Genomic DNA, 12,656 nt, shown 5'->3' on the forward strand with positions numbered 1-12,656 from the left:
CATGACTGTATATACACACAAAACTAATTCAAGTAAAATATTTAAACTTTTGACTGATAGTGTATTTTTACACCAAGCTGTTTCACAATGCTTAGAATGCCTAGAATTCAGCTTAATGTACCAACAGCAATAAAGTTTTTTTTTCTTTTTAGGAACCCCGTATGCGGTGTGTGAGCTGATCAAACAGCAGAAGGCAGAGGTGCTCAACTGCTTGGTGGTGGTTGAAAGGAAGTATCTCAATGGATCTGAAAAGCTGCAATCAATCCCTGTGTTCTCTCGAATACAGTACTGACAGTCTTGTTTCAATGCCTGTCTTAAATTACTTACTGAAATGATGGTTTACATTCAGGAAAATGAAGAAATTCGGGTTAGTTTTACAGTAACACTTAACCCTTTGAGGTTTTGATGGTCTTAATTCAACCATGAGAAATAACTAGAAACTGAAAAGAGACAGACTGCATCCGAAATTGCATACTGAGTAGGTGAAATCAACTTAAAAAAAAAAGTATGTTCTATATAGTATGTAATTGTCATCATCATATGACTTTCAGTAGTGCTGCTTAATCGCTTTTCTTAAATCCTTGGCCTCATGGGATAGTAAAATGTTCATTGCATGCACACTTTAGAATGATGCCAGAAGTACATACTCTCACATACTGTTTTATGAATACTCAGAATTCAAATGTACCACTTTTCACATACAGTTTTTCCACATACTGTACAGTAGGAAAATAAGCTTCCAGTTTCTGTGAATATGAAACCTATTGCTTGCATGAACTTGTTTATTGTAAATTAATTACAATGCACATTGGTTAACTAGATGAACCACGAAGTCTAAGTTACCAAAGATGCCAAACTTAGGTTCCTGGCACGCCTAAGATGCAAAAGAAATTTGCAACCTCATACAACGGAAACACAGCAGTTAAAATAAAAAAATAAAAAATAAAAAAAAAACCTTGGTGACCGCCAGACTTAAACGTGTGTCTCGTAAAATGCAAAACTGACTGAACATAAAAAAAAAATTAAAAAGTCATTGTGTCATCTAAAAGTTAAAATCCAGGTATAATCCATAAAATATTGCACATGGTATTTTCAAGTGTCATTTGAATTTCCTCAAATTCGCCGCTCCTCCTCCATCTTTTGGTTCAGTTTGTCCAGCACAATGTTCAGATCCATGGTCTTGTTCAGTTTTAGGTACATATCCTTCCTGATTGGATGTACTGTTAGCCATGCAGGTGTCAACTCAGCCAACAGGCGAAGATGTTTCTCCATTTCATCTAAATTACAAGAATGTTATTTAGAGAAAGAAAAAAAGAAAATAAGTTGTTCCCATATTATAAGCAATAACTGTTCTAAAACTAGTAAATTAGCCAAATAATAAAACAATAACATATGTTCTGAATATGTGTGCACTTTATCACAAATAGCTAAGCAACATGCTATAGTCCCCCCTCAGGCCATCAAAGATGTAGATGAATTTGTTTCTTAATCAGAGCAAATTTGGAGAAATAGCTTTCTCACCAGTGGATCCTCTGCAGTGCACGGGTGCATCTTTTCACACGATGTTAATTGATTACTCGTGGATTGTGATATCTGATGGCACCCATTCACTGCAGAGAATCCACTGATAAGCGCGTTTTGCCAAAATTCAGATGAAGAAAAACTCATGGGGGGAGGGGTCTATTACTTTAATGAGGAGGACGACTGTGTGTGTGGTGTGAAGTTGCTTTCAAATAAAATCGTGAGGTAGTTATGATCACTAAGCAGCTCACTAGGTTTGAGGAGGGAAAACCATCAGGAAACATCTGTACTAACCAGAACTGAGAGGAGATCTGTAGCTAGCGATCATGCGGTTGCAAGCGAGCTCCATGATGAGGGCCGGCTTTTTCTCTGCTACAAATACATTTCGCAGGATCCTGGCCAAATCTGGCAGCCGTGACATCATCAACAGGCGCCCCTCCTGCTGTGGGTTCCGTGTCATAGCAGCATGCACTTTCTGAGCCTCTTTAGCACGAATCTGAATCAGGGAGAAAATACGGATTAGATTCTTGTAAACACTACAATGTATGGTGGGGTGGGGTGGGGGAAGTTCTTGACTCACCCTCTCCAGCAGTGATTGTGAAACTCCTTTAAGGGCACTGGGTGTTTCTGTTGGCTTTGGAACAGATTTTGCCGAGGTCTCTGGTTCCTTAGCACAGACGGTTTCTGCTGTTTTCAAGGCCATGTTAGCCAAGGCTTTCTCCATCTAGAAAGAGGACAACCCACAAAAGTCATTGATTTAATACTCATTTTTATTTCCAGATCAACTTTTGTTTTTGAATGAAATGCCATTTATACAGACTTTATATTTTGTGGCATAAATGTCTAAAACTACAGTTTTATTTTATGAAAAGAAACTAGATTTTTCATCGTCTTGGACACGTTACTGACATATTGTGAAGGGGGAAAGTGTTGTGCCAAAGAGAAGGTTATTGTGGTGACCTTTGGTGTCATGAGAGCACGAGCTTTGTCCAAAACTTCCTGAGCTGAGGTCAGTTTCTCAGTTTGAGGGGGTTGAGGCAAATCACTTGGCTTGATGTTGGGAACCTCATCCACACTGAATCTTGGATGCCAGCGGGTCAGTTTGTCATCAGGGACGACAATGGGAGGGTTTAGGGAAGCCAGGAACACCTGTGTCCAACATAAGACATGATTAGAATACACAAAAATCATATCTAAAACTCTTCTAGGTTCCAAAAATGCAAGCAAAACTATTTTGAGGCCCATCTTGTACTTACCTTGTGGTGTCCCTTCACAATGTCAACCAGATTTTGGTGAAAAATGTGCCTTCTTTCCAAAAGACGAGAGGCTGATAACACTGGACGAGTACCGTTAAATTCTGGGGACAGAAACATGTTTTATGAAATAAACAATGATTTCAGAACTTTAAAGTACAGGTTAGGGCTCCACGATTTGTTTTTTTCTGACATTGTGATTGAAAACGAGACAGAAAAATTCCATGTTTGTATGAATGCACAATTTGGCCAAAATAGTGATATCAAAGCTCTACAGTATAATGATAAGCATCCATTATTTTTATGAATATTAATAAAATTAAACGTTATCAAAAAATATATTAAATATATCGCTGTAAAAAGCATTTAAGAAAAATATAAATTATAACAAATTACTCGAGTTTGATTGTTTAACATTTAAAATCAAGTGACGGAAAAAAGCAGGGAGCCCTTAAAGCTTCTCTTTTGTTAAGTGCTTCTCACTACAAGTATGTGAAGAAAGTTGGTGCATATTGTGTTCCCAAATTTACCTTAGAAGTGACCCAAACTAAGAGCAGATGCTGAGTTTAATGCAGTAAAGTCACATTACTTCTGTATTATGTAATGTTAATGTTACTGTTCCTGAGCAAGCGCTCATTTCTCACCTTCTTCAATGACCGGCTCCACTGTAAGCTGATAGCTGGACCTTTTTGCAGTGGCACTGAAAGAAGGAATGTTTTTCTCCTGACGAAAAGTATAGGCAGAAGGGTACACACCCTTTATCTGCCCCAGATGGCTCTCTTCAAAACGCCTGCGAAGAAAGCAAAAATATGATTAGCTCTGATGAGACTGGCCACATTATTAGCCAGCAGTCTGACTGGCACAAACAATTAAGCATATGGTTTCATTCAGCCTCTTACTTGTGCGTCATATCTTGGACCCCTTGCTTGATCTTGGCAAAAGTGACCGTCTCAGAGCGGTTGAACAGCATCCCGACTATGGTGTCTGTGCTGCGGAACATCTCCCCTAGAACTTTGTATTGGTAGGGCAGGGTAAGACCAGGCGGCACATCCTGTGCTGGAGTGTGATAACGCTGATAAGCTGGGAGTTTCTCTCTGAAACAAAAAGAAATTCAGATGTTAAACTACAGAAGACTAACAACACAACAAAGCATGTCTGGGGTATCTGCAGAGCTTTTAAAATCAATTTAAGACCCGCACAAATAAAATTAAAACTACAAGAAAACACGTTTAATTCAATATATACAAGTTTGTTCATGTACCAGTACATCAATAAATACAAATTAGAGGTTGGATCATCATGATGATGATGATGATGGAGTCAGCATATTTTTTTATGTACCAAAAAAAACAAATATATAGCGATTAAACTTCAAGACTTAATTATAAACAAGTACAAAATACACCAGCACTCTTATTTTGAAAAAATCTACCCTTTACTAGCAGCTCATTCAACAAGATGAACTAGATTAAAATAATGCACTCTTACAATCATATATAACATATTACAATGTAAATGTCATAAATCATTTACGGTCATAATTCATCAGCAGTAAATGAGCAATCGCTTCACATCAATTTACAGTAGTGACCGATTGTAAACCGAATCCAGACCACGAGATTAGTCCATCCGGACCAAAAAGCCTTTTCACATAATGAAATAAATAAGTGCCAAACGCTATTTTCTAATTAAATCAAATTTATATTAGGCAAATCAAGGTCAGCTCAGTAGAAGCATTTGGGTCCTATGGCACCACGGGTTGAAACTACAGTTAATTGTTGCTACAGTCAAAGGTCAGCGAAGATAGCATTGAGTGGCGTGCAGAGAGATAAAACTTTCAGTGAGTGAAAAACAAATGTCTTAAATTTGGGGACTGAAAGACAAGAATTACGATATGCGTGTGGTGATAAACTTCAAAAGGCTAAAATTTCATTGAATAAATATGAGCACTGCACATTTCAAAGTCAGGTGCTGCACTGCTTTGTGTACTGCCATTACAGAAGAAACCGCTATATTTCTGCTGGCATAAAATGAATGTGCATTTTCAATAAGCCCATCTGCTGTTCTTGTACAGACCAATGTGAAAATCAACCCATGTTTTTACGCAGCAAACATGCAGAGTTGTAAATATGAACTGGCAATGCATTGTAAAATTCTAAACAAAGACAGAATGTATATGTAACTAATATAATAATTGACTGATAATTGTTTAAATTAATAATCTATACTCTTGATTACTTTTTCTTAAAAAAAAAAATGGTTTAAAGGCTGAAATGATGAAGTTTGCCATTTTATCAAAGTTTTTGATTTTGTGAAAACCTGTAACTGAACTGTAAAATCGTGCTTTATTCGCCATATCACTTTAATTTTATTTGTTTGTTTATCAAACCTGTGTCTGAACTTGTCTTTTTTTATTTTTTATTTACGTATGTTTTAAATAAATGAATAAAAAAAAAAAAAAAAAAAAAAAAACACATTAATTCATGTTTTTAGGTATATAATTATCTGGATCTCGGTCGTAGAGGACGGTTCATTACTGGACCTCAAGCAATTTTAGTTGAACACCCCTGCTGTAGAACGTGCCACAATGACCATTAAAAAAAAAAAAAAAGTGTAGTGCTTACATTTATTTAAATAAGTTTAATATGATTTTTAAGTTATATTAATTTTAAGTCACTGTAGACTGTATCGTCTACCAAGTAAAAGTATGTACAATCACATGAGATGAGAACTCCAATTTTGAAATCACTTCTGGTAACTGAAAACATTGGCACATTGGCCAGCGAACCTCACCTTTCCTCTGGTTCAGGCCCAGCCTGTGCTTCAGTAGCTTCCTTTACAACTCGCTCAGCCTTTCTTTGCTGAACTTTGGCAGAGATCTCCCTGGCAGCATCGAGCCTCGCTTTCAGCTCATTTAGCGCCGACACAGGGGCAGGTGACGGGGTCGTCACGTTTTCAGACTGTCCTTTCAGTTTTTGCAGCCTTGACTTCAATGCCGCCACATCCTCTCTTGTAAACGTTTTCTGAAAGAACAAAAGAAACTTGATTAATGACAAGCTTAAAAACACCAGGAGGTTCCTGCACATGTGTGATGACCCCCATGCATTACCTTGCTCCTGGTTGTCCTCTTGGGCTTATCGTCTCCACTCATTGTGTTTACAGGGGAGCTATTTGCATTATGATTTACAGTGTTTTTGGACTCTTTGCTGGCAGTTTGATGAGGTGCCTGAGGGGTGCTGTTGGCCAAAGACTTAATGCTCTACATTAAAATAAGACAGACTGGGTTAGCAGCGATTAAACAAAACCAAGCACACACAAATGCATTCACGGGACAGTGGCTTACACTGCTTACACTAGTATTAGTCTGTTAATCATCTCAAGACTAGTCATAACTTTTTAAAGTCGGCTACAAAAATTATTATTATTTTATATATATATATATATATATATATATATATATATATATATATATATATATATATATATATATATATATATATATATATATGTGTGTGTATTTGAGAATTTAAATCCAAAAAGACTGATTAACACATGGTTAACTGCTAGTTAGTCAAACTAGTTCTTAAGATGATTACTATGAAGATGAGACGTTTTAACATGACTGTTTATGCAGCTGGCCTCAGTACACTAAAAGTTAGCTTATTTCACCAAATAAACATTCAACACTTCAATGAGGAAAAAAATAAATTAAAAAAATCTGAAAAATAGTAACGTTAGTGGAAAAAGTTCTTATGAACGCATTAAGCGTCCTGTCACCATTATGCGACACGTACCTGTTCTTTGTCGTCATTTCTCATAAGCTCGAGCTTCTTCCTCGCAGTCTTGTGATCCGCGCGCTCCTCTGGTGAAGGTCTGCAGCTCAGACTCGCATTGATCCTCATTCGCTTCTTGGCGCTGCTGTGCTGCTCGGTTGTGGACGGGAACAGCACCGAACACGCATCAAACTCCACTGAGGATCGTTTGGGAGTTCGGGGACTCGCCGTTAAGCCCTCGTTACTCACATCTCGCAAGTCAGTCGTGGTATCCGCCGTTTGTGCAGATAGAGCCTCATCGATAACTTTGAGGAACTCCTGCTGGACATGTTTTTGCGGCTCTGGTGTGGTGGGATCCCGCGATGTTTTACGTGAAGAGCTTGCAGCTCTGGACGACGTCTTTGGTTTAGTGATCACCGCTGACTCCACAACGTCTGCTGACGCTTTTTGTCCCTTGGACCGTAAAGATTGAGCAACTCCACCCTTCTTACTCTGTGCAAAATAATCGGTTACCCGAGCTTGAGCCATTCTTCAGTATGAATAAAGTCCCTGCACTTCTCGATAGCATGCAGTAGGTAATTGTTGTGATCCCACCGGAACCTACCTTTTTGAGTCTTCCTAGCCTAACTTTCGCGCGAAATCAAACCACGTGACTTATGTAGGCAGAGCTTGGCTTTTAACCACGCCCCTCATCCGCTGATCAAACCCGCCACAGTAGCCCCTCACTGCGTGCTGCAGAACACAAGATCCAGGGGGCGTGGTTGGATCCACAGCTAGACCACGCCCTCTGGATCTTGTGTTCTGCAGTGAGGACCATCTCAAACACCAGATTCACATAACTGGCTCTCATTTTTATTTAACACTTTATTTGATTCTATATTTTAGCACGTTTAGCCTTCATCTAGGTGGATGGGTCGTGGAATGAATGAAAATATAATCCCTTCTATTGTAAATTAGCAGTTTTCAAGATAAATCATTTTAGAGATCTAAACACCGCAAAAAGTGTGACTGACACAACAGTTTCAGCTTCTTGTGTACAGCTGCTAATTTATTGAGAGTATGCATGTTAAAACCAAAACATGTTAATTACATTAACAGTAAAACATTAAAAACCTTAACATTTTATGCACATATTCTAGGCTTACTGCTTTTATATGTATTTAACTTTCTGGCTGGATCTTTATCTACTCAGCTTCAAAAGAGTGGACTAAATGTAAAGCCTGACATGAAATAATAGTCGCTTAAGAAAAAAGCATTTAAAAGATTGAAGAGTTTATTTACCCTTTAGATCATATATATATATATATATATATATATATATATATATATATATATATATATATATATATATATATATATATTGTTAAGTATCAATTTCGATTTGTGAGGCTTTTATGACTCATATAGTATGATATAGGAGAATATGAAGCTATTTGAGGAGGGGAAAAACACCTCAATTTTATGCAGTTGCTGATATCTATATGGCCAAAAATAAGATGAAATTGTAACAACTTGCAATGTAAATCAATGAGATCTTTATAACAGTATTGCTGACTTCTTACATACAATAAATATCAGTTACCACTCTATATCTCCCAATAATGTCTTTGTAAGATGATATTTAAAAACTTAGTTTAAAATAAACTTCCATACAAAGCAAGTCAAACCACCTTTATTTATATAGCGCTTTTAACAATACAGATTGTGTCAAAGCATTTTACAGTATTAAATATGAAAATAGTGTGTCAATAATGCAAAATGACAATAGTCAACACTAAATTTTCAGTTAAAGGCAGAAATGCCAAACGCTTATATACCTATATAAGCCTATATAAGTAAGTTAAAGAAAATATAGCCTATTATTTAATACAAAAATGTAAAATAATAATAAACATTACTGTCATATTATACAGAACAAGACTGGTCATAGTTATTGAAAGGTTAGAACATTATTTGAAGTACATATTGGCAGGCACGTTTATCCAAAGTGACTTCCAGTGTATAGATTTTATTAAAGCGCCATGTTCTGATGTTAGTAATTATTTAGTTGTAAGTAATTAAGATGATCAGCTGACAATAATTATGACGGGTAAAAACCAACAAGGCAAACGAAAACCATAATTCCTTCTGTCGAAAGACACGTTACCCAAAACCACCACTAGATGGAGCCAATATAAAAGACATAGGGCTAGGCCTTCAGACTGTAATGTCTTACCCCACCGTCAGCTATAAGAAAATGATCAGTCAAAAAATAATCAGTCTGGGTATTTGGAAGGAATGCGTTGCGAATGGAGAACATCAGCATGTACCCACAGTTTCGCTGCACTGAACTGACACTTAGAATAGAAGAAGTAACCAGATTTAAGGCACGTGCACGTTACACTACTGCACATGCTCAGAAACGTAAAACAACACTTCCTATTGTTTTATTCACACAATGTGTCAGTTAGCCTATATTTAAGCACAAGATATAGCCTAAATAATACAGTTTCTTGAAAATAATGGTTTAATTTCAGTAGCCATTACTATCTTGGCTTGTCTAACGTTATCATTATCGAATTCATTTAAAAAAGATGAACCTTCTAAACATGCCCCAAATGTCTGAAATAACACAAAAGGTCTGTATAACTGGCTTTCCTATACTTTGGAAGCTGAAAGGCCATAATTCTGTGGGTGAACACACTGTTTGGCTGCTCAGGCAGCGCGCGGCACGAGTCGTATTTCTCAGTTGAAAGTGGCGTTGCTCGTTTGGCACGAGTTATCTATCGTCAGGGAGGGAGTTACTTTCAGCTAACTGTTTGGACGCAGCTCGGACTACAGAGACAAACAGAACAAACTCTCTTTATACGTTTTGTGGCATTGTATAACAGTTTGTGGACATATTCTGGTGAAGTCGGAGCAGATTAGTTTCAGAACGGAAGCAAGACTGAAGAAAGTTTAACAAACGCCGAGGCGCTGAATCACATTTTCCATGAAGATATTACAATGAATAATCAACTCTCATAAAGCCGCTTTTTGAGTTTTGTATCGAAACAATCAAACGCGACGTCTTAAGAAACTATTTGTCGTTCATTTGTATGTTTTTAAGAACGCTTTACAGAAAACTTGGCTAATAGTAAAGTTTTAATAGTTCAATCCCTGGTTAGAAGCGAAATTTTAATTTATATAAAGTAGTAAACAAAATCGAGATACTAGCCTACATGTTCGCCATGTAGCTTTTTTTTCCTCCACGGTTGTGGTGTGGATTTGTGTCGTGGGAGGAATGTGAGTGGAAGTGTCGCTCATGGAGCTTCAGGTGGTGTGCGGATTGCTCTACTGTTGCCTGCTGCCCATATTTTTACTGGCAGGTAAGACCTCAACTTGTATTCTACCCACCCATATACACAAAACAGACAAACAAGAATTGTTTTAAAATCAAATCCTTAATAACATTTGCTTTCCCTTTTCACTTTTTTGATTTATCTTGCCATAACAAAAAGGTAAGAGTCACCGAGATGAAAAAAGTAGAAGTCTTTTTTAAAACGCTACTGACAAGTTCTTCAAAAGCATTTAGTGTTTCTTTGTGTCCACGTTTATTTAATTTTAAAACGTTTATACCATCTTGCACAACAAACAACATGACTCAGTGGCTCCAAAATGTCACGTGGTGTAACCATATGAAACTTTTGAACCATTCCTCAGACCCTGAATCCACTTATAAATGAGTTTTGAGTAAAACAATCACAGTTTGGGGCTAAAATGTGTGTATATACATATATAGTTTTTTTTAGAAAGTATATTCCTTGTCACGTGTGGTTATAAAAACTGCACATATCTTAGACGAAACACAGGGGTGGGCAGGGGTGCCGTAATAGGGGGAAGGTTAGGACAATTCCAAGGACCTGATGAAGGAGAGGGGGCCTGGAACACGATTTTTACCATCTAATCACACTTGCACTTTAGCTTCATTGCTTGAATGTGTCCCACTGAGTGCAGTGGGTGATCTCCCCTCATTCAGGTGTTTGTTTAGCAGACACGCCCGAGCAGCTCAATTCCTCTGGGCCTGAACTTAGTTAAGGATGCATCATGCATTCCTGCTGCCCGGTTAGCAACTCACATCTGTTTTCTTTCTCAGACCTGTTTTACTGTCTTCTCACACAGTTCTTTTTCTGCGTAATTTGCTTGCATTCTACTGAGCACAAATACTTTAATGCTTGTGGTGCTTAAGCCTCACCTCCCATGAAGTGTCTAATTATGGGCTTTTCACACTTGAAATTGTTAAACCAAGGTCATAGATCTTACTGGGTTGCTAATTAATCCTGTAATTTCACACGGTATATGTGTAATCCCTGGGTTAACGTTCTTATTTTTAGATTTACAACATTAATAATATTAAATGGAAAAGTCTGGCATGTAACCTGTTTTATTAAATCCCAGCCAACATTTTATGGTAGGGCCTATATAGACACGAAATAGCCTTGGGGTATGGGCCCTAAAAGGGTTTGTCCATGTGTTCCATGTTGTCTCTGTCCTCATTAGCCCATATAAATCTCATGTATAGTCTGATTGGGGCTAATTCAAATAGAACAAATAGATCTGTGCACATAACACTCTAGTAAATTATCAAAAATTATATTTAAACAACCAATCAAGTAAATTGGTAATCAAGTAAATCAAGCGCTGTCTACGGTCTACTTAAGTCTGGAATACACTACATGACTTTTAAAATCTGAAAAGATTTTAAAACAGCAGACTTCATATGACTTGTAAATAGTTACAGAAGAAAATTCAGAAATATGTTGATTTGCTTGGAGACACATGAAAAATAAAAAACAGGGTTTTTTTTTTTTTTTCTTTTCAAAATCCTTCGACTGGATGAAATCATAGTTCGGAGCTAAAATATCCGAGTCTGTGCACATCATCCACTATGCAATTTTTGGTGAAATTTGTCAACTCTGACTGCCCAAAATCTGCAGACTGGCTCTGACTTTCAACAACAAGCGCCAACTCATCCAGACTGCAAATCAAGGCAAAAATCTGGGCAAAAGTAGTGTAGTGTATTCCAGAATTTAGGCTCACAATGTTTTTGGGAAACACAGCTGTTATCAGTTACCAATAGATAAATCGAATTGAATTTCATGGGTCATGAATGTCTTTTTATGACTATTTTACTGACTATTTCCCTCGTATGCTGAAACGCAGGGATGTAACTATTAACCGTGAGCTGTTTGAAAATCGATTCAAATATGTGATGATTCAAATCAGTTGAGAAGCTTAACGATTCAATTAGGGGTAGGAGTTTATATGAATGTACATCTGAGGGGAACTTACTGTCTTTAAAAAAGTTTAGATGGTATTTTTTCTTTTCATCTTGCCTCTGTATAATGCATATTAAAGTTCATAAGTGCAGTGCTGCTTCGTTTTCAGTGGAAACCAAGGAAACACTTTAAGTGCCACCTGCTGACAGAGTGTGAATCTGCATCTCATTCAGCTCGTCTGCTGAAGTTTCATGCAAATATTATGTATAGTTTCACAAAACTAAAGTCAAGCCATTCTGTTTTTGCTTCAAATTTCGAAATTATACAATGTAATTTAGATTAAAAACTGCTCATGTTGCATTTATGCAGCATCTTTGTTTGGATCATGATTAAAATGCTGTGGTTGCCTCTCATTTTAAATGGAAAGAGCACAGACAAAGCCTTATTTTGTTTATATGAAGAGATGTGCTATATTATTATATTATTATAGTGTTATTTCAATTTCACAAAGAAACATGCAGCATTTTGTCCAAGCAATAATAAAATGACACATTTCATTTATAATTTGTCTTAAATCTCATTCTGTTAAAAAAAATTGTGAATCGAATTGTGAATCAACTCGAATCCTGAGTTGAGTGAATCGTTACATCCCTGCTGAAACGGCATATGCAAGAATATTTATTTTGGTATGCAGCATTTACTTCAGAATTGAATAAACAGTTTGCTAAACAACTCTTAACAGGTTATATATATTTAGAAACATATTTTATTGTTATTACTTCAGGACTTTGTAATCCAGAGTTAATTCCGTGCTAAAAATATGAAACCTTGACATCAACATTAGCACAGGGTTAAGTGTAGTGAGAAGAGCC

General features: G+C 36.9%; 2 protein-coding genes across 5 annotated transcripts in view; one reads left to right on the forward strand and one right to left on the reverse strand.

The window, feature by feature from the left end:
- Positions 1–764: 764 nt before the first annotated feature.
- On the reverse strand, positions 765–7,190 carry LOC109071637 (DNA replication factor Cdt1-like). Its single transcript, XM_019088071.2, has 10 exons — positions 6,569–7,190; positions 5,884–6,033; positions 5,568–5,797; positions 3,674–3,868; positions 3,419–3,564; positions 2,778–2,878; positions 2,482–2,670; positions 2,102–2,245; positions 1,816–2,017; positions 765–1,277 (listed from the first exon to the last, which is right to left on the reverse strand). Exons 1-10 carry the CDS (start codon positions 7,073–7,075, stop codon positions 1,114–1,116), a joined length of 2,028 nt encoding a protein of 675 aa, XP_018943616.1. The 5' UTR covers positions 7,076–7,190; the 3' UTR covers positions 765–1,113.
- A 1,636-nt stretch (positions 7,191–8,826) lies between these two features.
- Positions 8,827–12,656, forward strand: part of LOC109093704 (piezo-type mechanosensitive ion channel component 1-like) — a 101,131-nt gene continuing 97,301 nt past the window's right edge. For all 4 annotated transcript variants that reach the window (XM_042760959.1, XM_042760962.1, XM_042760963.1 and 1 more), the window contains exon 1: positions 8,827–9,894. In XM_042760959.1, coding sequence (XP_042616893.1) covers positions 9,831–9,894 — 64 coding nt within the window. In that variant the 5' untranslated portion in view covers positions 8,827–9,830. The remainder of the gene's footprint in view (positions 9,895–12,656) is intronic.

This window comes from Cyprinus carpio, chromosome A7 (assembly GCF_018340385.1).
Source record: "Cyprinus carpio isolate SPL01 chromosome A7, ASM1834038v1, whole genome shotgun sequence".
NCBI lineage: Eukaryota > Metazoa > Chordata > Actinopteri > Cypriniformes > Cyprinidae > Cyprinus > Cyprinus carpio.

Bases quoted from the DNA above. Each gene is read 5' to 3' on its own strand.
- LOC109071637 (XM_019088071.2), bottom strand. From the start codon at position 7,075: ATGGCTCAAGCTCGGGTAACCGATTATTTTGCACAGAGTAAGAAGGGT. The intron at 6,034-6,568 runs GTACGTGTCGCA...ATTTTAATGTAG, and splicing joins GAAATGACGACAAAGAACAG to AGCATTAAGTCTTTGGCCAA. The intron at 3,565-3,673 runs GTAAGAGGCTGA...CTTTCTTCGCAG, and splicing joins GTCCAAGATATGACGCACAA to GCGTTTTGAAGAGAGCCATC.